The sequence below is a fragment of the Sporothrix brasiliensis genome (genome assembly GCF_000820605.1).
Source record: "Sporothrix brasiliensis 5110 chromosome Unknown Cont20, whole genome shotgun sequence".
NCBI classification, from domain to species: Eukaryota; Fungi; Ascomycota; class Sordariomycetes; order Ophiostomatales; family Ophiostomataceae; genus Sporothrix; species Sporothrix brasiliensis.
In genome coordinates this window covers 6,200,832-6,223,789 of record NW_024467139.1, presented here as the reverse complement: position 1 = coordinate 6,223,789, position 22,958 = coordinate 6,200,832, and the positions used below count along the sequence as shown (strand labels likewise).

The 22,958-nt window shown below is 57.6% G+C and overlaps 8 protein-coding genes across 8 annotated transcripts; 5 read left to right on the top strand and 3 right to left on the bottom strand.

The window, feature by feature from the left end:
• Nucleotides 1–937: 937 nt before the first annotated feature.
• Nucleotides 938–1,379, top strand: SPBR_09013 (uncharacterized protein; the record flags this gene model as incomplete). The annotated part of the gene is made up of 2 exons (XM_040767139.1): nucleotides 938–966; nucleotides 1,133–1,379. The coding sequence occupies 2 exons, from the start codon at nucleotides 938–940 to the stop codon at nucleotides 1,377–1,379; spliced, it is 276 nt and encodes a 91-aa protein (XP_040617645.1).
• Nucleotides 1,380–6,492: 5,113 nt separating this feature from the next.
• SPBR_06817 (gamma-glutamyltranspeptidase) lies at nucleotides 6,493–8,592 on the bottom strand (the record flags this gene model as incomplete). Its single annotated transcript, XM_040765073.1, has 1 exon — nucleotides 6,493–8,592. One exon carries the CDS (start codon nucleotides 8,590–8,592, stop codon nucleotides 6,493–6,495), a length of 2,100 nt encoding a protein of 699 aa, XP_040617644.1.
• A 1,001-nt stretch (nucleotides 8,593–9,593) lies between these two features.
• Nucleotides 9,594–10,454, top strand: SPBR_07715 (uncharacterized protein; the record flags this gene model as incomplete). Its single annotated transcript, XM_040765969.1, has 1 exon — nucleotides 9,594–10,454. The coding sequence occupies one exon, from the start codon at nucleotides 9,594–9,596 to the stop codon at nucleotides 10,452–10,454; it is 861 nt and encodes a 286-aa protein (XP_040617643.1).
• Nucleotides 10,455–11,270: 816 nt separating this feature from the next.
• On the top strand, nucleotides 11,271–12,629 carry SPBR_07284 (aminomethyltransferase; the record flags this gene model as incomplete). Its single annotated transcript, XM_040765538.1, has 1 exon — nucleotides 11,271–12,629. One exon carries the CDS (start codon nucleotides 11,271–11,273, stop codon nucleotides 12,627–12,629), a length of 1,359 nt encoding a protein of 452 aa, XP_040617642.1.
• A 327-nt stretch (nucleotides 12,630–12,956) lies between these two features.
• SPBR_06798 (oxidoreductase) lies at nucleotides 12,957–15,103 on the bottom strand (the record flags this gene model as incomplete). The annotated part of the gene is made up of 2 exons (XM_040765054.1): nucleotides 12,957–14,965; nucleotides 15,034–15,103. 2 exons carry the CDS (start codon nucleotides 15,101–15,103, stop codon nucleotides 12,957–12,959), a joined length of 2,079 nt encoding a protein of 692 aa, XP_040617641.1.
• A 1,786-nt stretch (nucleotides 15,104–16,889) lies between these two features.
• SPBR_07571 (uncharacterized protein) lies at nucleotides 16,890–17,920 on the top strand (the record flags this gene model as incomplete). Its single annotated transcript, XM_040765825.1, has 2 exons — nucleotides 16,890–17,091; nucleotides 17,160–17,920. 2 exons carry the CDS (start codon nucleotides 16,890–16,892, stop codon nucleotides 17,918–17,920), a joined length of 963 nt encoding a protein of 320 aa, XP_040617640.1.
• Nucleotides 17,921–19,066: 1,146 nt separating this feature from the next.
• On the top strand, nucleotides 19,067–20,968 carry SPBR_06924 (uncharacterized protein; the record flags this gene model as incomplete). Its single annotated transcript, XM_040765180.1, has 1 exon — nucleotides 19,067–20,968. The coding sequence occupies one exon, from the start codon at nucleotides 19,067–19,069 to the stop codon at nucleotides 20,966–20,968; it is 1,902 nt and encodes a 633-aa protein (XP_040617639.1).
• A 328-nt stretch (nucleotides 20,969–21,296) lies between these two features.
• On the bottom strand, nucleotides 21,297–22,952 carry SPBR_08976 (V-type H+-transporting ATPase 54 kD subunit; the record flags this gene model as incomplete). The annotated part of the gene is made up of 2 exons (XM_040767102.1): nucleotides 21,297–21,912; nucleotides 22,021–22,952. The coding sequence occupies 2 exons, from the start codon at nucleotides 22,950–22,952 to the stop codon at nucleotides 21,297–21,299; spliced, it is 1,548 nt and encodes a 515-aa protein (XP_040617638.1).
• Between the last annotated feature and the right edge of the window lie 6 nt (nucleotides 22,953–22,958).

The window sequence follows — 22,958 nt, the reverse complement described above, 5'->3', positions numbered from 1 at the left end:
TGGAAATGCAACATCAATCCCACTGAAACCAAAACGAGAACGACGACGAACCGTGTTGCGGCGTAGGTGGTAACGTGGAGAGAGAGGCCGGCCAAGACAGGCATAGCCTGTCAGCACTAAGGTTGTCACGTCTTGAGATTCCACGGATCATTGCCCACTGTCCACTGTCGTGACACTTGTTCTCCTCCGTAATTACGTCGAGAAAGTCCATGCTGGAGAGGCCAAGGCCACTGAAAGAACCTTTAATGCGATTGGCTGGAGTCGTGCAGAAAACCCATGAAAGTGATGACTGCATAGCACTACATCGTTTTATCTTTCCATTTTGCCTTTTCTTTTCTCTTTTGCTTCTCTAATCTTTCATAAACTTTATTTGTTTTGGTCGTTTCGCCTCCTCTTTTGTGGGTCGGCAGACACGTCAGAATTCAAATCGAGGCCAATGTTTATTCTGTTCCTTTTCGTTTCATACCTTCTCGTTTGAGGATGCTCTCTATAGTTCCTTGGATGCCGTGATCGAACTTTGCTTCTCCAGCACCTGAGATGTCTCCACTTAGTACGACTGTTTGCGTGTTAGACGCAAAGTGCATGTCCCCGTCTTTGCCGCAGTTAAGCAGGAATCCTTCGTACATGGTAATTATTGAGTAGGCATCGTCATCTGCGGAAATCTGCTGCTTTACTGTCGATTGCTTGACGATCATCGATGCTATTTTGGGAATAAGATTAAGCAAGAATGCAATGAAACAACACAGACTAAATTAAAAAATAAAAATAAAATAAAATAAAAAAAACAAGCAGGACAGTCAGTTTGCATGGTCCATCGTAGCAGGAGGTGCTCCACTGCTTTGATTGTTTGCAAAGTGCCTGCATGCGTTCAGTGATAATCTTGTCCAGTGCAACGCCCGGGAAGCACAGAAGAAAACCACGGTAATACAGAGACGTCATGACGGCAACATGCATCGGTAGAAGAGAGTGCGTGCTTCCAGAGGAGCGTGCATGGTTTGAAATCTACCTGTGACAAGTGGTGAGGAGAGGCGAAGCAGACGGGTAAACAGGCGGAGAAAATAACACCAAACAAACAAGCAGGCCATATATCTAAATATACAACTGACTGGCCGCACAACGGTGAACCTCACAGGGCTGTAAACTCCCTCACTCACTCATGCTGCACTCCGTCGAATTTTGTGCGACGGTATTCTTCCGAGTCGTCGAGTTGTGGTGTTCAGCTCGGAGGGGGTGACGAGAGTGGTGACGAGAGTGGTGACGAGAGTGGTGACGAGAGTGGTGACGAGAGTGGTGACGAGAGTGGTGACGAGAGTGGTGACGAGAGTGGTGACGAGAGTGGTGACGAGAGTGGTGACGAGAGTGGTGACGAAGAGCAGTAAAAGAGCCTCGTCTCTTGTTATCTGGTAGAAACCAGAAGAATGGGCACAGCCTCCGGTTTTGGCGCATATCTCAACAGACTGCTGGATTGCCGTTAACGTAAAGAGGACACACGATACGCAAATAATGTCTTGTCTTGACTTCGTTTCATAGTCACGATGCAGGGCTGGTACTTTACAGGAGACGACGTCGTCTCTGATAGAGGTGCTTTGTGTCAAGATGCGACAACAAACGAGTGGAGGAATAATAAGAGCGTGCCAGGAGGACATGGCATCTCCCCTACCTTTCATGGACTGGCAGTTGGACGCGGTCGTCTACCAAATTGCATCTCGCCAGCTCCCATTGTCTCCCTTCAAGATGACGCAACAAACCGCTGTGCAGCCATGCACCTGTCCACATGTACAGGGCCGCAAAACAAAAAAGAAAAGAAGACAAAACACTCACAGGTTGCACGACAGATTCTGCAACTCGGTCTGCGACGGCATGTCTCCCTTTTTCTGGCAATCTATTTCGACATTCCCACCACACACTGCCGTCCGCAAAGCCACAACAGGGTCATATGCCTTGCTCTGTGACTCTTCTGCTCTTCACCCACCGTGTTTCGAGTAAATCGCATGCAGAAGGCAAACAGACGAGGCAGACTTTTACTTGGGTCGCGTGGACTGCACATTCAAAACGGGCGTGTCGTACACGGTCGACGAGTGACTAACCTGGCGATGTTTCAACGGCGTTGAGCTTGATCTACATAAAACAGACCGGGCCAACACAGCGGCATCGTCTGATTTGTGGAGGTATGCAGCTGTTTTCCCTTGGACGCTGCACTTTGACGTTTCCATTCTCTACTGGACGTTGTCTCTCGTCCGTGTTCCTGGTTTCGTTGTACAGGTGTGTGACGCCTCGAAAATCCAAGACGAAACAAACGCCATCAAGAAGAAACACTATAAAAATGAAGAACCACGTGTATGTCATTCTCTGGCCAAGGAACGAGGCATGGTGAACGCATGTTCACTTTGGGTTTCTTGCCCTTACGATGTGTTGATTATAGAACACTGGCTGACAAACATGCTTACCAAAGGATCCACTCTTGCAAGAGGATCTGCAAAATGGCACACGGAGCAAGGTACGGAGCAAAAGGACAGGGGACCACGTTGAAATTTCTGACAGCGGACGGATGGGCGAGACAGTGCCGGAGTTAAGGACAGACTGGGAAACGAAGAAAAGCATAGGCGGAGGTGAGAAACGGAGGTCGGTATTCCTCCATCAGGGACGGCGAACATGAGAAACAGGAGGCAAGCAGGAAGAGGAAAAAGAAACGAAATGACCTTGGGCCCCCCCCCCTTGTCTGTCATTCGTAGGGCTGGGAATTGTGGGCCGCCGCGGCGTCCCCTGTATTTTTAAGCGCAGTTGACGGCAGACGGACGATGGAAAATATCCATGTACGATGAAATGAGGTTAAACGTGGCTGAGAACATTCCAGGGAAAGAACTGTGCTGCGTACGATGTACATGTATGTACGGAGTTTGCTCGGTGAGCTGCGCGGAGGAATGCTAGTGCTGACGACATCCGGCGTTTGCTTTGGTGTTGTTTTTGTTAAGCTTTGGGTTTTCACGTCCTGTCGACTCTGTCAAGTGAAAGGATTCACGATCGACGGAGCCCAAAAAAAAGGGGAGACATGAATAGCAATTTACGTCGTACCTTTCCAAGACGCCCTGTGGCTCATGCCAAGGATGCCGTGCCACACGAATATGACCGTTTTTTTCCAGAGGTTTCCCAGAGGCCATGCAAGCCAAGCAAGCCTTTGCCATGCGAGAAAGACGTGAGAAACGTGCATGCTTCGAGGAACACAGCAGAACGACTACGTCGCTCTACGCAGCGTCCGGTCGTTGGCGAGGTCTCCGACGGAGTGTGGCTGACGACGTTATTTTTGTGCCCTTGTGTAAGTGCATCTCACGCACGTTTGCTTTCTAAATTTGGGCAGCCTCTGTGCGATATCCTCCGAAACGTGAGTGGATGGAAAGAAGACGACAATGTCTCGATATCACAAAGTCTCGATGTCACAAAGTCTCGATGTCACAAAGTCTCGATGTCACAAAGTCTCGATGTCACAAAGTCTCGATGTCACAAAGTCTCGAATGTTTGACTGTCAACGACACCGTTGAATAAATGTAGACCTCAACAACTGCGTTTGCAGTCGTCTCCGAGACAAGCGACCCGAACGTACGTACGGCAACACACAATACACAAAAGAAACACCACGGGATCGTGCTTGTGCCACGGAACGGACGCAGCTGCGTATCGGCCTGGGGCGCACCGCGTGAGCTAAAGTGGACGATCGACAGCATCCCTCCCTCCAAGAACGAGCCTAACAAACCTAGTACGACGATAACCTCAATCGCGACCTTGTTTCGTGCTGTCCATCTTCCATCCTGTGCCTAGCGTGGAGGGAGTGGCACCAGCTGCGGGCATTCAAAACAAAATGGGACAGTCCTGGTAATTTTAGAAATATACGGCGTCGAAACGACTTGGTCAGCGTGCTCGAGGAACGGGAAATCCTCCAGCAAGCGACATCAACGAGAAGAACCCACCGGCAGCTTCTCAAACGTCCTGCATACACGCCCCGCCCCGCTCATTCGTTGTGCACCTTTCCCGTTTGATGGCAATGTGCCAGGTACTAGTTTTTGCTGATACCACCTTCCATCTTGTCTCCTGATGCATGGGAAAATCATGATTTGCGTGCCAAGTAGCACGTAAAACGGCGGGCGAGGGGCGAGGGAGGCAAGCAGGGGTCTCCTCTGGGCCGCACCGTGGTATTGGACGTCGACAGAGGATCAGGATGACGGTTGGAACCCAGAGAGTCCAGCATAGCCTAATCAAAACCGGTCGAAACAAGGGGAGTGCGGTGTAATTGGTGTTTGCAAAACAGTCTCCTGACGATGCCAGATTGGGTTTGGACAAGCCAGTCTAGAAGGCGCACCTGATACGGGTCGGACGGTCGCAAAGGATGGCTGTCGACGGCACTCTACCCGAGATTCCTCGAATCGAAATACCAAAAAAAGCAACGGTGGACTGCATATGACGTACGGAGGATGGCAGACCTTGGGGGAGAGAAATTAGACTTATTTTCTTATTTTCACCTCACCACTCTCTGTGGCTCAGCCCCTGAGAATGGCCATGGAGGACAGACGCGAAAGGCGAGGCCCATGGTCGCAGGAGGCCCAAACGCAAGGGTCGGAGACCGGCTCTGCTTGCTGATCAACGGATGGAGGAGACGGATCATAGAACATGGCCGGAGACTGGCATCGTACGGACAGGAGACCCGTAACGCAGCCAGGGAACGGCACCATGGCAGACGCCAGCGAGAGTCCATGGGGGAGCCAAAAAGGGGGGGCGGCCGATGGAAGAGATGAGGAGCTGCACAGACAAAAGGCATGTCAGCCCTACAAAAGTGGAAGGAGTGCAGTCAGGCGCGTCCAGGTGCAATGCGACCGATTGTACGTGCTTCAAAGTAAATTGGACATCGGATGCGGGTGGGCTGGCGAGGGGGTGATGTTTGCCGCACTTCGCGATCCATCGCAGGAACGACGAGGAGATAAGCCTCCGTAAACATGGAACAGGGGGAAGCATGCAAGTGCGATGCTTACACTGTCAAGCAGCACCGCAGGGAATCTGAATGTGAATCGATCCCGTCGGTTTGCCACAGCTGTACATCGTACGGAGTTGCATGCTCAGATGTCCCGAAACCGCCGCCGATCAGCGTTCTCATTCACCATTCTTTGATATAGAATCGTGCTTATTGTCAACAACTTGCTTTCCACATTTATTTTCCACAATTTATTTTCCACAATTTATCCTGGTTCTCTGCATCCATGCCATCCTCTGCCTTCCAGCTGACCGGGACGATGCGACGTGATGAGACAACGTCTCGTGCGGTTGAGGCACAACGTCCACCCGGTAGGAATTGTCCATCCGGAAGGAATGCAGGCAGAATCAAAGAAAGGCAGGCTGCAGGAAACGAAAGACAACGGGGCTTCTCGTCACACTTGTTCCGTCGTGGCAAGCTCATCTCGCTGGGCATGCTTGGCACTTTTCCCTTTGCTGGTGTTCCATGTCTTTGGTGGTATTCCGCTGACGAGGACTGGATCCTTCCTCTCCTCTCTCCCCCGTCCCCTCCCGTCCCCCTTTATCACCGTCGTCCAAGCTCCATGCAAGAATAAGACGACCTGGGTACATGGCCGGTGGATATACGGCAACTTCCGTCTGAGATGCTGTCCTTGGGAGGGGGCCACAGACACGACTTGCCACTCGTCTGGCACCCCTTTTCAGCTGGCTGTACCAAATGTGCCGCACATGTTGGGTCCAAGCCAAGCCTCACTGTGTGTCTGAACGTATGAACGTATTGATCGTATCTCGCTCCAAAATGCCTCCTTTCGGGCATAACATGCGAGACAATGTTAACGGGGTGGTGCAGATGACGATCCATCTATGCAGGGAAATAAAAGGCAACTAGTTGTGGTGTGCGGAGCAGAGACAAAAGGATGAGACGAGCGATCCCGTGAGGTGATGGAGGACTTACGACGACCACGTGGTCTCAGTGCACAAGAGCCTCGGGAACGGACATGAACACGGCCCAAGACGGGTGCCAAAACCCGGCCTCGGCTCCGGCGGTCTCGGGCTCGGCAGAGGGAGAAATGGGGAGAATGGGGGAGGCTTCAAGGCTAGACATCACTAGCCTTCAAGCCATCAACCCCCACGTCGCAGGCCGTCTTCCTCTGATCATTTGGCTATTGTTCCTGCGGTTTGATTGCTGACGGTGGAATGGCGGATTGGAATATGAGGACAATATTGAGAGACGAGAAGCATCCTTATCCGTGTCCTCCGAGGCCAGAAAAAAGGCACCGAACGCGCCGAATCGCGGAGTCGCCGAGCATCCAGCCTCCAGGATACCGAGCCATCAATTCATTGTAGCGAAGAGGAGAATGGCACAAAAATGCTTCCTTATCGCAGGGCAGCTTTTGTTGCGTGGGGGCCACGGTGTTCTATTCAGGCAATGCTGCGTGGGATCATGAGTCTGTATTCGTCGTCGCTACGTGCTCCCCTCTTCCGTCCCCAGATGAATTAGATCAGTGGCACGGCATGTCCGTCGCCGCGTCCGTCGCTGCCCGCCATGTACACCCGCTCGCCCGTCACCGGGTCGTGTGTGGCCCGGATCACCTGTCCGCGCCCAAACAGCGACCGCGCAAACCGCCGCACCACGACCACCGTGTACCCGAGCCGCCGCAGTTCGTCTATGGTCGCCTCGCGCAGCCCTTCCTCGACGTAGACCTGGCCAGACACCTCGCCGCCGGCCATCGACGCCGCCGCCGCCCGGTCCGGCGACCAAAAGAAGTTGGGCGCGACACAGACACGGGGCGCATCGAGCGCCGTCTGTGGGTCCATCCCAAAGGCGTGCATGTTGAGCAGCACTTGGACGTGGCCCTGGGGCTGCATGTAGCCACCCATGACGCCGAAGACGGTGTCCAGTGTCTGCTGCTGCGGTTGCTCCCCGTCACCATCACCATGACCATCACCATGACCATCACGGGTGACCATACCGGGAATGATGGTGTTGTACGCCCGCTTGCCGCCAGCATACACATTGGGGTGGTTGGCCGGCCCGAGGCGGAACATGTGCCCTCGGTTCGGCAGGGCAAAGCCGCAGCCTGGCACCACGAGACAGGATCCAAACAGGTCCGACATGCTGTTGACAAACGAGCAGCCGTTGCCGTGTTCGTCGGTGACGGCCAGGTAAACCGTATCGCTGGTCGTAGGCGAGGCCGCGGTGGCTTTGCTGGCCACGAGGCAGTCAATGTCGTCGACAACCTCCGGGCCAACGTCTGCCGGCTCACCATGCAGGGGTGGCGTTGGGATGGCCCGCTCCGGGTCGAAGAGGCCCGCGCGCTCCGCTAGGTAGTCTGGTCGCAGCAGTCTCGTCGGATCAAAGGTCGACGCCGCGTCTTTGGTGTCTGGGTCGGCTACAAACCAGCCCGCATCGGCAAAGGCAATGCGCAGCGCGCTGACAACGGCGTGCAAGTACGCGGCCGAATTGTGCTGCATCGATCGTAGATGGGGGATCTTGCCTGTCCGCTCAAGTTCTTCGAGAATGCCAATTGCCAGCAAGGCCACAATGCCCTGCCCGTTGGGTGGGTGCTCCCAGAGTCGGAGACCGGATGCGTCCGTGCTCTTGTCGGCGGTGTCAGACGCTGCCGCTTGGATGCTACCGAGCGGTATTGACAAGGCCTCATGGATGTCCGGCGGCAGCGACGCATGGTATTTTAGATCCTCGAGTGTCATCATCCCGCCCGCCGCCTTGGACACGGCTACAATCGCCTCGGCCACGGGGCCCTCGTAGAAGCCGGCTTTGCCCTGCGTGGCCAGCCGCCGCAACGTCTCGGCCAAGTCCGTATTGTGAATGATCTCGCCTTCTCGGGGAGCGCGGACGCCGTGTGGGCTGCTGGTGTCCGGTTTGAGCAGCGTGTGTGGCCGGGATTCGTTTTTCGAGACGTTCGGTGTCGGCGGTGACCGTGTCCGCAGGTCTTCTTCGGCCGCTTTCCAGTAATGAGCAGACAGCTTGCTGACCGGAAAGCCCTTCTCGGCCAGCCGGATCGCCGGCGCCAGCACCTCGGCCAGCGTCACGCGGCCGGAACCAAACTGCTCGACCGCATCCACCCACCCGGCTGCGCCCGCGGGGACCGTCACGGCGTGCACGGAGCTGTGCGGCAACAAAGCGGCCGCCAACTGCTCGTCGTTCTTCTTCTTGTCGGCCTCACTGTCGCGGTCGCTGCCCAACGGGAGACCGATCGATTCGCATGCCATCTTGCGCGTGGCCGCCTGTGGCGTGCGCCCGGATGCATTCAGGCCGAGGACTTTGTGCGTCTTCTGCGCGTCGTAGAAGAGAGAAAACGAGTCGCCTCCGATGCCTGTCATGGGCGGGTCAACGACTGCGAGGACGGCCGAGGCCGCCACGGCTGCGTCGGCGGCATTGCCTCCGGCCTCTAAAATTGCAAGACCAGCCTGGCCCGCCAACGGACTCGTAGAGGCCACGATGCCCCGTGTACTGTGGACCACACTGCGGCGACTCTGGAAGCGAAAGAAGAGATCGGGGTCTTCATCTGCTGGCGTCGACGGAGGTGGAGGTTGTGTCACCGTTTCTGTGGTAGGAGGAGTTGGGTTGGCCATGGTGGGAGCGTCAGTCAAAGGTGTGAGAGAGAACGGGGGTTCGTTGGGCCAAGAGGCACAACGTTGGGAACGAGGTCGTTCCTTTAAATCCCTTTTGACTCCTTGCCAGGTCTGTTATGTTTGGAGAACGTCTCCTTCGCAGGTGTCGACTCGCTCCGTCTTTCGGCCGCTGTACACCGCCGTTGCGGTGGACGCCAGTTGGTCGTGCGTGCAATTGGGCTACGGACCACGTTCCGGCAGACGCGCGTCGCCGGCTGCCAATCGTGTTGTTGCGTGATGTGGTCACACGCACGAAGACTTTCGAGTCAATTGCTCTGGTTGTCTCCGGTTTTCGCTGTGGCTGCAGGTGAGGAGAGCAGAGGATGGTTGGCCAGTGAGATTCAAGAGATCTGCCCAATGCGCGCGTTGCCGATCGACACGATACCGAGCAACGTTCCAAACAACAAGATGATACATAATTTTGTGGATGTGGTGTATTTTCGTCATCATTTTCAAATGACTCCTATTTTGAAGGAGAAGAGCTCCTTTTTGGTGAATATGTAAGTTGCAAAAGGAGAAAGTGCGACTCTCGTCTCATTCGCAAGAAGGTTGCTGTTTCTTCTTTCCTCATTTGTCACTGTTGGCAGCTGCACATAAACATGTGAAGTTGTCTGGCCACGAATGACTCGAGGAAAGAGCGACCCATTGCGATAGAAGCCATTGTTTTCGTGCCCCTTTTCATTGTCATCCGCGTCACTTTCAAGTTTTCCTTTATTTCTTCAGTACATGTTCCATCCTTACGCAGCAGCACGAACCTTGGATCATCAACCTAGCATCGCTCACGTACAGCCTTAAAGACCGAATTTACATACGTGCGAGATGGACAAATCATATCATTCTATCAAACTGTCATAACACACAGACTAGCAAAACGAAAAGAAAAGAAAAAGGCCCTCCACTTCAACAGCCTTTACCTCGACCATCAACACCGACCTTGTTACAGGCCACCTCTCGTCGCGGCCATGGCGGACGAGCTCAACCACAACGGCATCAATAGCATGGATAGTGTGATCCCGGTCCCTGGCGCCAACAGTGTTGCTGGAGGCGACAACAGTGGCAGCGATAAAAGCGATGCGTCCGATGTCACTGTCACCCCCGGAAGTTTGTCCCCGGGCGGCCTTCGACTCGTTGCCCGCGATGCCAGCCCCGAGTCAAACAGCGCCGGGCCCGCCCCCAACCCAGATCAGCTCGCCAGCCAATTCTACGCTGAGCGGATGTCGATGGACCATCCCGACGACCCCCTCGACCGCTTTGCGCCGTCGCCTGGCTCCGACGACGTATTTCTCCCACAGCCTGTTGGTGCACACGACGCGGGAGACCGCTGTCCGTATGACTTGCCAGAGTGCTGCGAACCCTTTGCCGATGGCGTCGAAGGCAGCGCCATGTTTGGTCTTTTCTTCCTTGCCTGCTTCGACGTCTATGTCACAGCCGTGCTGTTGAAGACCCGCGGGGAGCTGTTGACGCTGTTTTTGATCCGGTATATCGTCCAGCCAGTCCTACTTGCGTTCCTTCTCGGCATCCAGTTGCTATTCTACTACTTCCTCTTCTACCACGTCCTCGTCAAAGAACTCATTCCCTACAGCTTCCCCAACGAGCTCGCATGGTGCAGGAGCATGATTGCAAAAGGAAATAACATGTTCAACAGAAGAATGGCTACGTTCAACATAGGAACGAACTGGTTCAGAAATTACAAGAACCGGTTCAGAAGAGCCCGGAATGCGGCGGTTGAAACGCCACGCAACTGGTTCAACGCAGTTTTTGCCCGTCAAGGACCTGCCGCACCCGCCCATGAAGAGATAGAAATGGAGGCCGTTTCTGGCTAGACTGACGAGAAGGACGAATGCTGGAGAGGTCTTAATATGGCTTTGTACTTTGCACCAGGTTCTCTTATTGAATTTGATAGAGGGTGACGACCAGTCGGGAACTAAAAAGATCACGAATCGTGTTTTTGGCCAATACTGCAAGGGGATTATTTGAACTTTGAAAAGTATTTCATTGACTCAGCTTACTTGAATTCCATACTTGAAGGTTTTATTCCGTACTTTCACTAACGTTGTCGTGAATGGCAGAACTGGTAAACATGATCGCGCAGGTGGCACAAAACTGCCCTGCCTGTTATCGTCTTGTTACCCAAACTGGCAATTGTACCCAATGAGGCAACTTGTTAGCGGAGCTGGTGGAGGAAGAAGCGCGGTCGGCTATTGGCGGGTAAAGTGGGGTTCAGTGGTCGACGGGCTCGAACGACGCAGAACAACCAAAGCAATTGGGAAGGTGCCAGCGACAGTGACGCTCAGAAAAGAATGAGGACGACGAAAAAGAATAGGCGATGTTTCTTTCAGCGTGCGTTTAACACAGTCTTTCTTTCTTCGTCTCCATCCCTAATCTGAGGAACCGAATTGACTGCGCGACGTTCCATTGATTGTGTGTCGCCCTTCGACCGACTTCGGCCCATTCATCGTTCTTTCCTCGAGATCCCCAGCTCACCCTTTGCTCCTGCCTTCCTTCCTCGCCACCGATCTCGACGGACCTCACTACCCCTTTTCGAGCTCCCAATTGAGCCTCAGTCCGCCCGCGAGGCACAAATACACACACACACACACCGACCTCTCTCTACCCCGACACCCTCGTCTCCCGCAACAATGGCTGCCCTAGTTGGCTCCCGCGCCTTTCTGCGGACCACCCGCTCGGTCGCTGGCCCGGCCAAACTGGCGGCTGCCTTTCGCCAACCCACCGCCCTGACGGCCTCTTCCTCCTTTGCCGTCCGTCGTTTTGCGTCGTCCAGCAGCAGCGACGACGCGTCTCTCCGCAAGACAGCCCTCTACGACCTGCACATCCAGCACGGCGGCAAGATGGTCCCCTTTGGCGGCTTTCACATGCCCGTCCAGTACGCGGGCCTCTCCGTCAGCGCCTCCCACCACTTCACCCGCGAAAAGGCGTCCCTCTTTGACGTCGGCCACATGGTCCAGCGCCACTTTACGGGTCCCGGCGCCGCTGCGTTCCTGGAAGCCCTGACCCCGTCGGGCATCGAGGCGCTCGCGGTCCACCGCAGCACGCTCAGCACGTTTTTGTGGGCCAACGCCAGCGGCGGCATCGTCGACGACACCGTCATCACGCGGCTCGGGCCGCAGCACTTTTACGTGGTCACCAACGCCGCCTGCCGCGACAAGGACGACGCCTACCTGGCGCACTGGCTCGCCGACGAGGCGCTCCAGAGCCGCCTGCCGGGGGCCGTCCAGCACGAAGAGCTGGCGGGCTGGGGCCTCGTGGCGCTGCAGGGCCCCCTGGCCAAGGACATTCTGGCCGCGCGCCTGGCCGACGGCGCGGCCGCCGACCTGCCCGGCCTGCTCTTTGGCAGCTCCGTCTTTGCGCGCCTGACACTGGCCGGCGGCGAGCTGTCGAGCCCGCTGCTCATCAGCCGCGCCGGCTACACCGGCGAGGACGGCTTTGAGATTTCCATCCCCCCGGAGGAGACGGTCGGCGTGACCGAGGCGCTGCTGGCCGCCGGCACGCCTGAGCGCCTGCAGTTTGCCGGCCTGGGCGCCCGCGACAGCCTGCGCCTCGAGGCCGGCATGTGCCTCTACGGCCACGACCTGGACGACACCACGAGCCCCGTCGAGGCCGGCCTGTCGTGGATCATTCCCAAGGCGCGCCGCAACGGCTACTCCTTCAACGGCGCCGAGACCATCCTGGAGCAGCTGCGGCCCAAGTCGCAGGGCGGTGCGGGCGTGACGCGGCGGCGCGTCGGCCTGGTCGTGGACGGTGCGCCCGCGCGCGAGGGCGCGGAGATTGTCGAGGCGGGCGAGTCGGGCGCCGTGGTTGGTCGTATCACGAGCGGCTGCCCGAGCCCAACGCTGGGCAAAAACATTGCCATGGGCTACATCAAGGACGGGCTGCACAAGTCCGGTACGGAGGTGGGTGTGGTGGTGCGCGGCAAGACGCGGCGCGCTGTTGTGACCAAGATGCCGTTCGTGCCGACCAAGTACTGGAAGGGCGAGTAATGGAGGGGGGATGTCAAAAATGGGGGTGCAACGCAAACGAATGCAAGGCAAATGTCTTCAACGACGCTTCATGTTTCGGATAGGTCATGGCTTTCTATCATGTTTGCATTGGCTTCACACGGCGTTTTTCTGATGGTTTGTGTGATTTGATATGAGTTCAACCTTTGGGGTATACTAGAGGAACATTGGAAACCATGTATGCATTTAGGCATGTTTTAAACAAAATGACAATTCTACTATTGAACAGTGGTCATGGCTCGTGATCAAACACAACGTAATGCAAAGGCTATCTGTTTTTTTTTTATGTTACAGGGTCTCATCCTCAGCCTAGTCCGACTCCGAGTCGTCGCTGCTCGAAAAGCCGTTGAACTCCTCGGACGACTCGCCCAGCGGCTTCCCGCTCGGGCCGGGTTCCGCATCGCCGTCATCGCCGTCGTCGCCCTCCTCCTCCTCAATCTCAAACGTGGCCGACACGTCCCAGCGGTCGCCCGGTGCCTTGCGGCTGATGTACTTGACAAAGCGCAGGGTGCCGCTGTCGCGCAGCACAATGGTCATTTTGTTCCAGGCGGCCGCCTGGAAGAAGAGGATGTTGTCATCGTCGTTGTTGGACCGGTAGATGGCGGCGTCGTCGTTGGCATCGTCGTCGCCGGCCATGTACACCTCGTGGCCGCCGACATCGGCCTCTTCAGCGCCGTCCTCAGCTTCGCCATTCTCTTCTTTGTGGCCATTGGACGTTTTGGCCGTCTTGGCTGTCTTGGACTTGTCCTCCTCCTTTGCGAGTTTGACCTTTGCTTTGCCCTTGCCCTTGCCCTTGCCACTCGTCTCCTCCTGTTCTTCCTCTTCGTTTTCTTCCTCCTCCTCCTCCTCATCGTCATCGTCTCCATCGTTGTCACCCCAGCCTGGCGTCGGCGTCAGGCCCAGGTTCAGCTCCAGCCGCGCCTCGCCGTCGTGGCCGGTGGCCAGCGTGTAGTCCTTGCCGCGGCGGAAGCGGCGGGCCGTCAGGTCAAACGACGACACGGTCGTGCTCGTGGCCATCTCGAGCCAGGTGCGGAACTGCATGCTCGGCAGCAGCACGTCCAGCAGCTCGTACCACGGGGAGTCCTTGGGTGCGTCGCCTTGCTGCAGGTACTGGAAGCGGTGCTTGTGCGGCGGGCGGGCCACCTCCCAGTCGTCCTTTTCTTTTTCGCCTTTTTCGCCCGTTTCGCCCGTTTCGCCCGTTTCGCCCTTCTCGGTGGCGTCCTTCTCGCGCTTCTCAATGTCCTCGCGCAGGCGCTCGGCAAAGCTGGCCTTGAGAATGGACGGCAGGGTAATGCTCGAGTGCTCGTCAAAGTGCTCGGCCATGCCGGTGAGCGTGTCCGGAGTCAGGTACGACGGCGCAATGTATTGCAACAAAAACTCGAGGTCCGCTTCGTTGAACTCTTGGCTGGTGCGGCTCTCCTGGCTTTCTGTATTCGCACCCGCACCACCACCAACCTCGACTGTCTTGGGCTGCGGCCGGTCGTGCTGGTCCGGGTTGCCCTGCAGCTGCATGAGGCCGCTGTTCTTGGCCTGCGCCTCCTCGGTGCCCGGCACGAAGCCGTCCTCGCCGGGCTGCGGGATGTGGAACCAGCCGCTGATGGCCATGCGCACGCGGCCGCCATTGGCCTCGAGCTCGTCGGGGGTGGGCGCATGATAGACCTCCTCGACGTCGTGGAAGCTCTCGCCGGGCTGCACGGCAAAGAAGCTGAGCTGGTTCCATGCGGGCGGGATGGTCTTGACCGGGTCGGGGCCAGGCGTCTTGGCGACCTCGCCGTTCTCGCCCGTCTTCTCGGACACGGGGAACAGGCGCAGCGCGCCGCCCCACTCGCTCTGCCAGGGCGTGTCCGGGTCGGTCAGGTACAGAATGTAGCTGACCTTGCGGCTGCCAATGACGTCGTCGTGGCACAGCAGGTAGCAGCCGGGGGTGTAGACGTTGATGGCCATGTCCGTCTTGCGGCCACTCAGGGGTCCGCAGCCGGTGATGTGGGAGACGTAGTGGCGGAAGGACTCGGAGTAGAGCGCGTCTCGCAGGGCGAGCAGGGACGGCAGCTTGGCCAGGGCCTCGTCGTCGAGGCCGTCGAGGTTGGCGAGGTCGCCGGATTGGTGGATCTTGTAGATGTCGGTCTCCTTGGGGGTGAAGGAGACGTTTTCGCGGATCTCGTCGCGGACGGAGCGGAGCAGCGCGTCGTCGACGAGGCCGTTGATGACGGCATGCTTGTAGGGCGCGGAGGCGGCGTACTCGGCGGTGTAGCGGTCGAGGACGGACGAGTCGAAGAGACCCTTGCGAAAGCGCTCCTTGGCGACCTCGGGAGAGATGGCTACACTGTTAGATAAACGACACACGATAGACGACGCGCTCTGTCGGTTGTCTCCTCAACAAACTCACCCTTCTTGACGCGCTTGGCAGACGTCTTGCCCAAGGGGGCGTCCGCCTTTCTCTTTGTCGAGGCGGGCATTGGGTCGCCAGCGGAGTGTCGAATGACTTGGGGAAACGAAGGCGATGTCGAGTCCAAGACAGTGTTGTTGGGAGAGAGAGGATCTAAACAAAGGCCGGTGACAGAAAGACCAAAAAAAATTGATTCTGCAAAATGGGCTGATCGGGGCTCAAGAAGCAACACCAGCGAACGTATCTTACAAGAGGCCCTTGTCCAGTAGTATAAGCCGCCTCTCTCGTTCCTTTACTTTTTCTTTTCTTTTTAAGCCGCATTTGCAGCTTTGGTGGCTCACCGCCTTTGCCCCACCCGTCCCAGCTTGTCTCGATGACGGCGCCGTCGTTCGCATGAGGCTGCAAGCGCCAACTGGACGGGTGCCCGGCATCTTGTTGGTTTTCTGTGGATGTCCCGTTCCCGTTCCTGGGCCCAACAGCTATATCGTCATGCGCTATCAGACAATCGACACCAAAATAGACGCCCAAAATGAGACTTTTTTCCAGTGGCTTCCCACAACGCCCATGTCATCTCATCTCGTTATGCAGTCGAGATGGGGACAGCAAGGGCATGAAGCAAGACATTGGCTCCATTCGACCCATTCGACCTCCTGAGGGGCTTTTGCTGTATGCACGAAAGCGCCGGCAGGCCATTGGTCGGGGACGAGGACGCACCGCCGTTCGGGAGGAAATGGAAAGTCGTGTCTCGACAGCACGTCGTATTGTTTGACTCGGCGGGGTTTCAGCCAGCTCTCAGAAACAGAACAAACAGAAGCAGACAGCGCGGGAGGCACGAGCATCTGCAGCCGTGGTTTACAGTGTTGGCAACCTGCATGACCTCAAGCATATTCGTATGGTCGAAATGCGTGGCAAGACACAGAGATGTGGGCGTCGAGATTGACGTAACGTGCCGCCCACGCCGCCTTAGCAATTGTGGGCCGTCTCCTGTTTACGGCTGGAATGTGGTTGTTGGCAGGCGCTGCCAGCGCAATTGCCAGATTAGGCGTTCAGAGTGGCAACGACGACGATCGCTGCCATGTCCAGCGGGCAGCAGCTTCCTCAAGAGGCCGGCTTGGGGAGGAAAGGGTGGGAGATCGGGGGCAGCGACTGGCGGGCTCCCTGGCTCCTTCCTCGATTGCATCTGCTGCCGGTTTAAACAGGAACGGATTCAAGTTCAAACCCGTTCCTTCTCTGTTGAGAGACTAGACGATACACAATTCCAGATTCCACACCCTCTTCAGATAATCCGAGGCCGTGTGCATTGGCTCATTGGTTAGTTGAGAAAAAAACCTGACAGCGTCTGTAAGAAGACCTTTGCTATGAATTTAGCCCGAAAATCTCGATTTACGTGTTGCAATACGACATACTGTTGTACTTTTGAGTGAAGAGTGGGTTGAGGCTTGCGAGGTCTTTCCGTCTTCGGCAACTAGGCGTGCCCCTCTTTGCGCTCCTTCCCCCGTCCCTGTCGTCTGACGTCGGTGGACCCGCCGGAGAGAAAGTGCGCCCTCTGCGTGAGGTATGAGGAATTCCTGCTACCGCAAACAGACGGCCGCATCGTGTGCCGCCAGACCATACGAGCGAGCAGATCTGGTTTTGATTTTCTGTTCTCTGTATTTCTGTCTCATTCTCGTTTTTACGCACGTTCGAGTGTTCATCCGTTCCTCGACTTTGTCCTGTACATCCCCAGCATCCATTCCCTCAACATCCGATCGGACGTCCCATATTTACAATCTCTTGCTCCGTCTTGCGTCGAACATCATCACATCATCACATCATCACATCCGCACCTTTGCCTCGCATCCTCGCATCTTCAGGCAATGCCGATCCGCAATCCCTTTGCAAGGCGCACGGCCGCCGACGAGCCGGCTCTGCGTCCCGGCTCGGCCGACGTCGGCGCCGATGGCGACCTCCCGAAGCTGCCGTCCTTTGAGCGCGTCGACACCGTCGGGTCCATGGCCTCGTCGTCGACGAGCATGCGCAGCCGCCGCAGCCAAGACACAGGCGACTACAAAATGAGTGGTAGGCCCCCGCCACCTGGTCTTCTTCACGTATCCCCTTGTTTGCAGTACGACTACTAACAAGCCCAGTCGTCAACGACAGCGGCGTCTACCTACCGCCGTCGCCGACCTCGGAGCGCGACGTCTTTTGGTCGACATCGGGCGCACACGGCCACGGCAACGGCCACCGCCGCACCTACATCACATCCCTGTCGTCGCTGTCTCGGTCGTCTACAGACAACCACAGCAACAACCACAGCAACAACAACAACGGAAACAGCCCGACAGCCGCCGGCCGCAGCAGCCTCGGCGACATTGAGCCCTTCTCCATCTCGCGCGAGTCGTTTGACTCGTACCGCCGGTCCTTTGACATCTCGGCCAAGTCGCCCGTCGTGGCGGCCAACGAGTGGGGCAGCAGTGCCGCCGGACGGCAAAGCCTGGACTCGGCGACGTTTCGCAGGAACCTCAGCCCCGGCAGCGTCGGCATTGCCAACGCCAACGCCAACGCCTACGCACGGCCGTCGCGCCTCGCCAACGACCACCGCTTCCCACCCGCCGACGAAGGCTTCGAGGATGTCGGCCTCGACGACGGCCGGCAAGGGCAGGCCCATGCCCAGACGACGGCCAGCCACGCGACACCCACGACCGCGGGCAGTGTCGCCTCCAACTTCATCCGCAAACGGGGCGCCTTCTTTTCCAAGTTTGGCAGCGACCACACAGCCGAGGGCGGCAATGCCCCGTTGGGTCGGAAACGGGCCCCGAGCGGCCAGGGCGCCGAGCTGACGCCGATGGACCGGAACACGAGCCGGCCGTTGGCCGCCGTCGCAGCCGAGCCACAAGAGGCGCAATAGATGGCGGTCCTCCACGGCACCCGTCAGCTGCTGTCATCGAAGAGTCTAATGTTCCCTGTATACACATGTTTCGACTACATTTCGTTAATAATTCTATCCCGGGAGCGTCTACCGGATAGCGTCTTTTCAACTTTCATTTCTGTTTATTGTCCTACAGCACGACCTCTGAAGCTTGTGGACTTTTGTTTTTTCTTGTATTGTTTCCACGGCAGTTGGCGTTTGGACTTTTGGCAAGGGAATGGGTCCGTCTTTTCTCTGGCATGCCTTGATCCCTTGATGTGTCTATATGATTATTGTTTGGGAGGTATGGATGGTAATGTATTATGTCCGGGACAAAAGAATATATGTGTGTTCCTAATGAAATAAAGCTTATTATTAAAAAATACTTCAACTTTGTGTGTTTTGTTTCCTGCGGCTACACTGTCACCAGCGACTGCTGTTTCTTTGTCGTGTATCTCGGCCGATCTCCAGATGAAGAGACAGTCTACTAATTTTCTACTTACCGTCCACGTTTCGCCCCGACTCTATTTCTGCCCTCCACATGTGCTTTGACACAGAATTGCAGCACGTTTGCCGGCCATAAATGATGCCATTTGCAGCAACAATTCTCCCATCAGGCGAGAGTTAAGCAAAATCCAACAACAGTATCTATCGGCTGCAGCCATGACAGATTCCGTCGCTAAAATAAGGATCTCGATTCTTACGCCAAGCATATGAACGGCGTTTACAGGGTTTATGTTACTGAGCAAAACTGATACAGCGGCGTCGGTTGGATAATTAGCAGCCGGACCTTTCTTTCTGCAATACAACCCACTTGCGAATATTTCGTAGAAATGATTTTCGTTGCCACCGTTTTTTGAGTTGCATTTCGACCGGACATATGTCATGCAGGACAATCCCGCCGCCGTATGACTCGCCATTCCGTTTTTATTTATTTTGTCTTCATTTTACACATTTTCTCTTTCATTTATTCTGTACAGTTTTGTTTTTAAAAATAAAAGTAAAAATTAAATAAACAAATACAAAAAAAGGACAGTTCATGTTGCTCATTTATTCCCATTCATTGTTTAATCAATACCCTCCCGCGTTTCCACACACTCTGTAACCTCCTCTCCCCCCCCCCCCCACTCTCCCTTACCCCCCACGATGGCGTCCTTATTTACGACACCGCGCCCGCGCCGAAATTCGGCTGTTCCACAAGTCGACGTGGACATACCGCCAACAACCACCAAGATGCAGACCTTGACTCCGGAGACGAATGGAGGAGATGGCGGTGCTGAAGACCAACCACATTACTGGGACGATCGACCAGGGCACGGTTCCGGGTCGGTCGAGCACGAACGGCTACTCGGCAAAGACAATAACGACGACGACGACGGCGACGGCGACGATGATAGCGACCTCGAGCTCGACATAGCGGCGGAGCTGGGCACCGTACCGCTTGGCACCTCTACCGCCACAACCGCCGCCGACGACAACTGGTCACCACCACCGGGCTTCATCTGGATCCAGATCGCCATCATGGCCAACGTCTTTCTCTCCGGCTTCGACGGCACCATTACCGCCTCCACCTACGCCGTCATCAGCTCCGACTTTGGCGCCGCCAACGCCGCCTCCTGGCTGACCACGTCGTACCTCGTCACCAGCACTGCGTTTCAGCCGCTGTACGGCCGCGTCTCCGACCTCGTGGGCCGCCGCGTGTGCTTCCTGCTGTCGACGGCCGCCTTTGCCCTGGGCTGTGCCGGCTGCGCCCTGGCGCCCAGCATTGTCGTCCTCAACAGCATGCGCGCCCTGGCCGGTCTCGGCGGCGGCGGGCTCATGACCATGGCGACCATTGTCAACTCGGACATGATCCCGTTCCGGCGCCGCGGCATGTACCAGGCGATGCAGAACGGCGTCTACGGCTTCGGCGCCATCTGCGGCGCGTCCTTTGGCGGCTCCATCACGGACACCATCGGCTGGCGCTGGTGCTTTGCCGCGCAGGTGCCCGTGTCGCTGGCCGTCTTTGTCCTGGGCCTGCGCGTGGTCCAGAACCCGGCCCACATGATGATGGGCGACCGCTCGTTCCGCCGCACGTGGGCCCGCATCGACGTCACGGGCGCGCTGCTGCTCGTCGTGGGCGTGTCCGTGCAGCTCGTCGGTCTCAGCCTGGGCGGCAACGAGCTGCCCTGGAGCAGTCCCTGGGTCTGGCTGTGCCTCGTCGGCAGCGTCGTGCTGCTGGCGCTGTTCCTCCGCGTGGAAGGCCGCCGCGAGCGCGCGACCGACGCCGACGCCGACGGCCGACCCCCCGTGGCGCCCATCATTCCGCTGCGCATGCTCCGCGGCCGCCTGCCGCTGGCCACCGAGGCCGCCAACGTCTGCGTCGGCTTCGCCGCCTATGCCTACCTCTTCACGCTGCCGCTCTTCTTCCAGGTCGTCCTGCGCGACTCCGCCACCAAGGCTGGCGCCCGCCTCGCCATCCCCTCGCTGGCCTCGCCCATTGGCGGCCTCGTCGCCGGCGTCGTCATGTCGCGCTGGGGCCGCCTGACCACCCTCGTCCGCGCCGGCGCCGCCTTCATGGTCCTCGGCAACGGCCTCGTGGCGTCGCTCGGGTTCGAGGGCGTCGCCGCCTGGAAGTACCTGGTGTACATCTTCCCGGCCAACCTCGGCCAGGGCATCGTGTTCCCGGGCATCCTCTTCACGTCGCTGGCGACGTTTGAGCACAACGACCACGCCGTCGTCGCGTCGTCTGTGTACCTGGTCCGGTCGCTGGGCATGGTCTGGGGCGTGGCCATTACGTCGGCCGTCCTGCAGACGACGCTGAGCCTGCGCCTGCCGCAGGTGCTGGCGGACACGATCCAGGACGGGGACGAGCTGGCGCGTGTCGTCGACGAGCTGCGCCACTCGGTATCGTACCTGTCCGAGCTGCCGGCCGACCTGCAGCTCAAGGCGCGGCACGTCTACTACGAGGGCCTGCAGTACTCGTTTATCGCGTCGGCGATTGTGGCCCTGCTTGCTGTGATTGCGTCGGTGTTTATCAACGGCAAGGGTCTTCGCAGCACAAAGTAGGCGTGGTCGTCCCGAACCGAACTTTAAAACAGAATATAGAGAAAGGATATAGAGAATCCAAAAGAATTAGATGCCAAGATGCAAAACTGTAGTGTGACTGATTCTATGAGATGCAACAACAATGAAGGAAGTTCAGAAAATAAAACAGAAAAGGCCGTCACAGCATCCGACTGCGGAGTGACCCAAGAAGTAACAAAACTACAAGATGCAATATTAGACGAACAAGAAAGGAAAACAGGCAGAGAAGAGAGACAAGCAAGACGAGACCAGGCGGCAAAAGCATAACAACACAAAGACGGTGAGCCGATCTTGCCATCAGGCAACCGCCCTACTTCGTCTCGAAGCTGTACTTGAGCCAGCCGCCCAGCGCCTGCAGACTCTCCCAGCGCACCGACTCGTCCGCCTCGCCCATCAGCTGCATCACGCGCGTCTTGAGGCCCAGCTTCTCCAGCGTGCTGCGCCGCTCCGGCACCTCGCGCACCAGCGCGCCAATGTCGTTGCACGCAATCGCCAGCACGGCCTTGTCGTTGTCCCACGGCTTGGCCATGATGTCGGCCAGCTTGCGCGGGATGGCGCCGTTGTCCTCGTCGAGGATGCGGCGCGCGTTCTCGGCCCAGAAGACGGTGCTGCGGTGCGGCGGCGACCAGCGCAGGTGGCCCGTGTTGACCTCGGCGACGTACTCGTCAAAGGTCGTCTTGGTGGCCGTGTACTCGTCGAGCAGGTCGCGCAGCTGCTGCAGGTCGTCCTGCAGGTCCGTGTCGGCGTGCTGGCGGCCGGCCACGTTCTTGAGCAGGGCGGGCAGGCGCGCGAGCACGGCCGTCGGCAGCAGCGTCGCGCGGTTGGCCGAGAGCAGGTTGAGCAGCGTGGCCACGAGCAGCCGCGTCGTCTTTTCCTTGGGCGACAGCCGCAGCAGCTGTGTCGCCAGCAGCACAAAGTCGTATTCCCTGTACGGTTAGTGACAAGTAGGAAAGAGAAAGGGAAAAAGAGACAAGAAAAAGAGGAACGAGAACGAGGAAAGAGAAAGAGGAACAGGGTGGACAGGCGGCACCTACTCGTTCAGGTCGTCGCCAATGTCGGCAGCGTCAAACGACAGCTGCCACAGCACCAGCAGGACATGGTACAGCAGCTGCAGGCCCACGCCGCCGCCGATCGAGCCCTCGAGCAGCGCGCCAAAGCGGCTGGTCATGGCGTCGCTGCCACCGGCCGCGCCGCCGTTGGGGCCGCCGCCCGTGGCACGCCACAGGCCTGCCGCCGTGTCCTCGCCGCCGCTCGTGCTCACACCGGCTGCCGTCCGCAAAATCGTAATCAGCGGCGCCACCGTCTCGCTGCGCTGCGCCCAGAACTGCTTGCGCGTCGCCCGCCCGTACAGCAGCGACGACGACTCGAGCACGCCAATGTCTTGCAGGCCCGCGTCGGCGCTCTGCTGCGCGAGCGTCGACAGGTAGCTCAGCAGGGCCGGCAGCGCGCGCTCCAGCGTCGCCGGGGACTCGTCGCGCGCGTTGGCGAGCAGCGTCGTCAGCACCGTGGCCGTCAGCAGCGGGATCGGGTCGTCGGCGTTGTTGGAGTGGGCGAGCAGCGGCAGAATGTGGCGAAATGGGTCGTCGGCTCTGCTCGACTGTGTGTCCTGTGCGCCCCGTTGTCTCTGTGCGGGCGCCAGAATGGCCCGGGCCAGTGACGGAATGGCTTCCAGTAAATCGTTGAGCAGCACCAGGATATATTGCACCACGTCGGTGCGCCGTGCCGCGGACTGCAGGACGCTGGGCTCGTCCTTGTGAGCGCCGCCAGAAAACAGTATCCGGTAGCCGTCAAGGTCGCTCTCGATGGCCTGCTTGCGGACGTCCTTCTTGACCTTGTCGACGGCCCGGATCTTGGTCAGCTGCCACTCCAGCACGGTGCCGGCTCGAACCGCGCCATCCCAAGGGATTGGCCGTGTGCGGATGTTGTTCTGCAGCGCCGTCAGGTAGGTCGGCGGGTCGACAGACATTGTGGC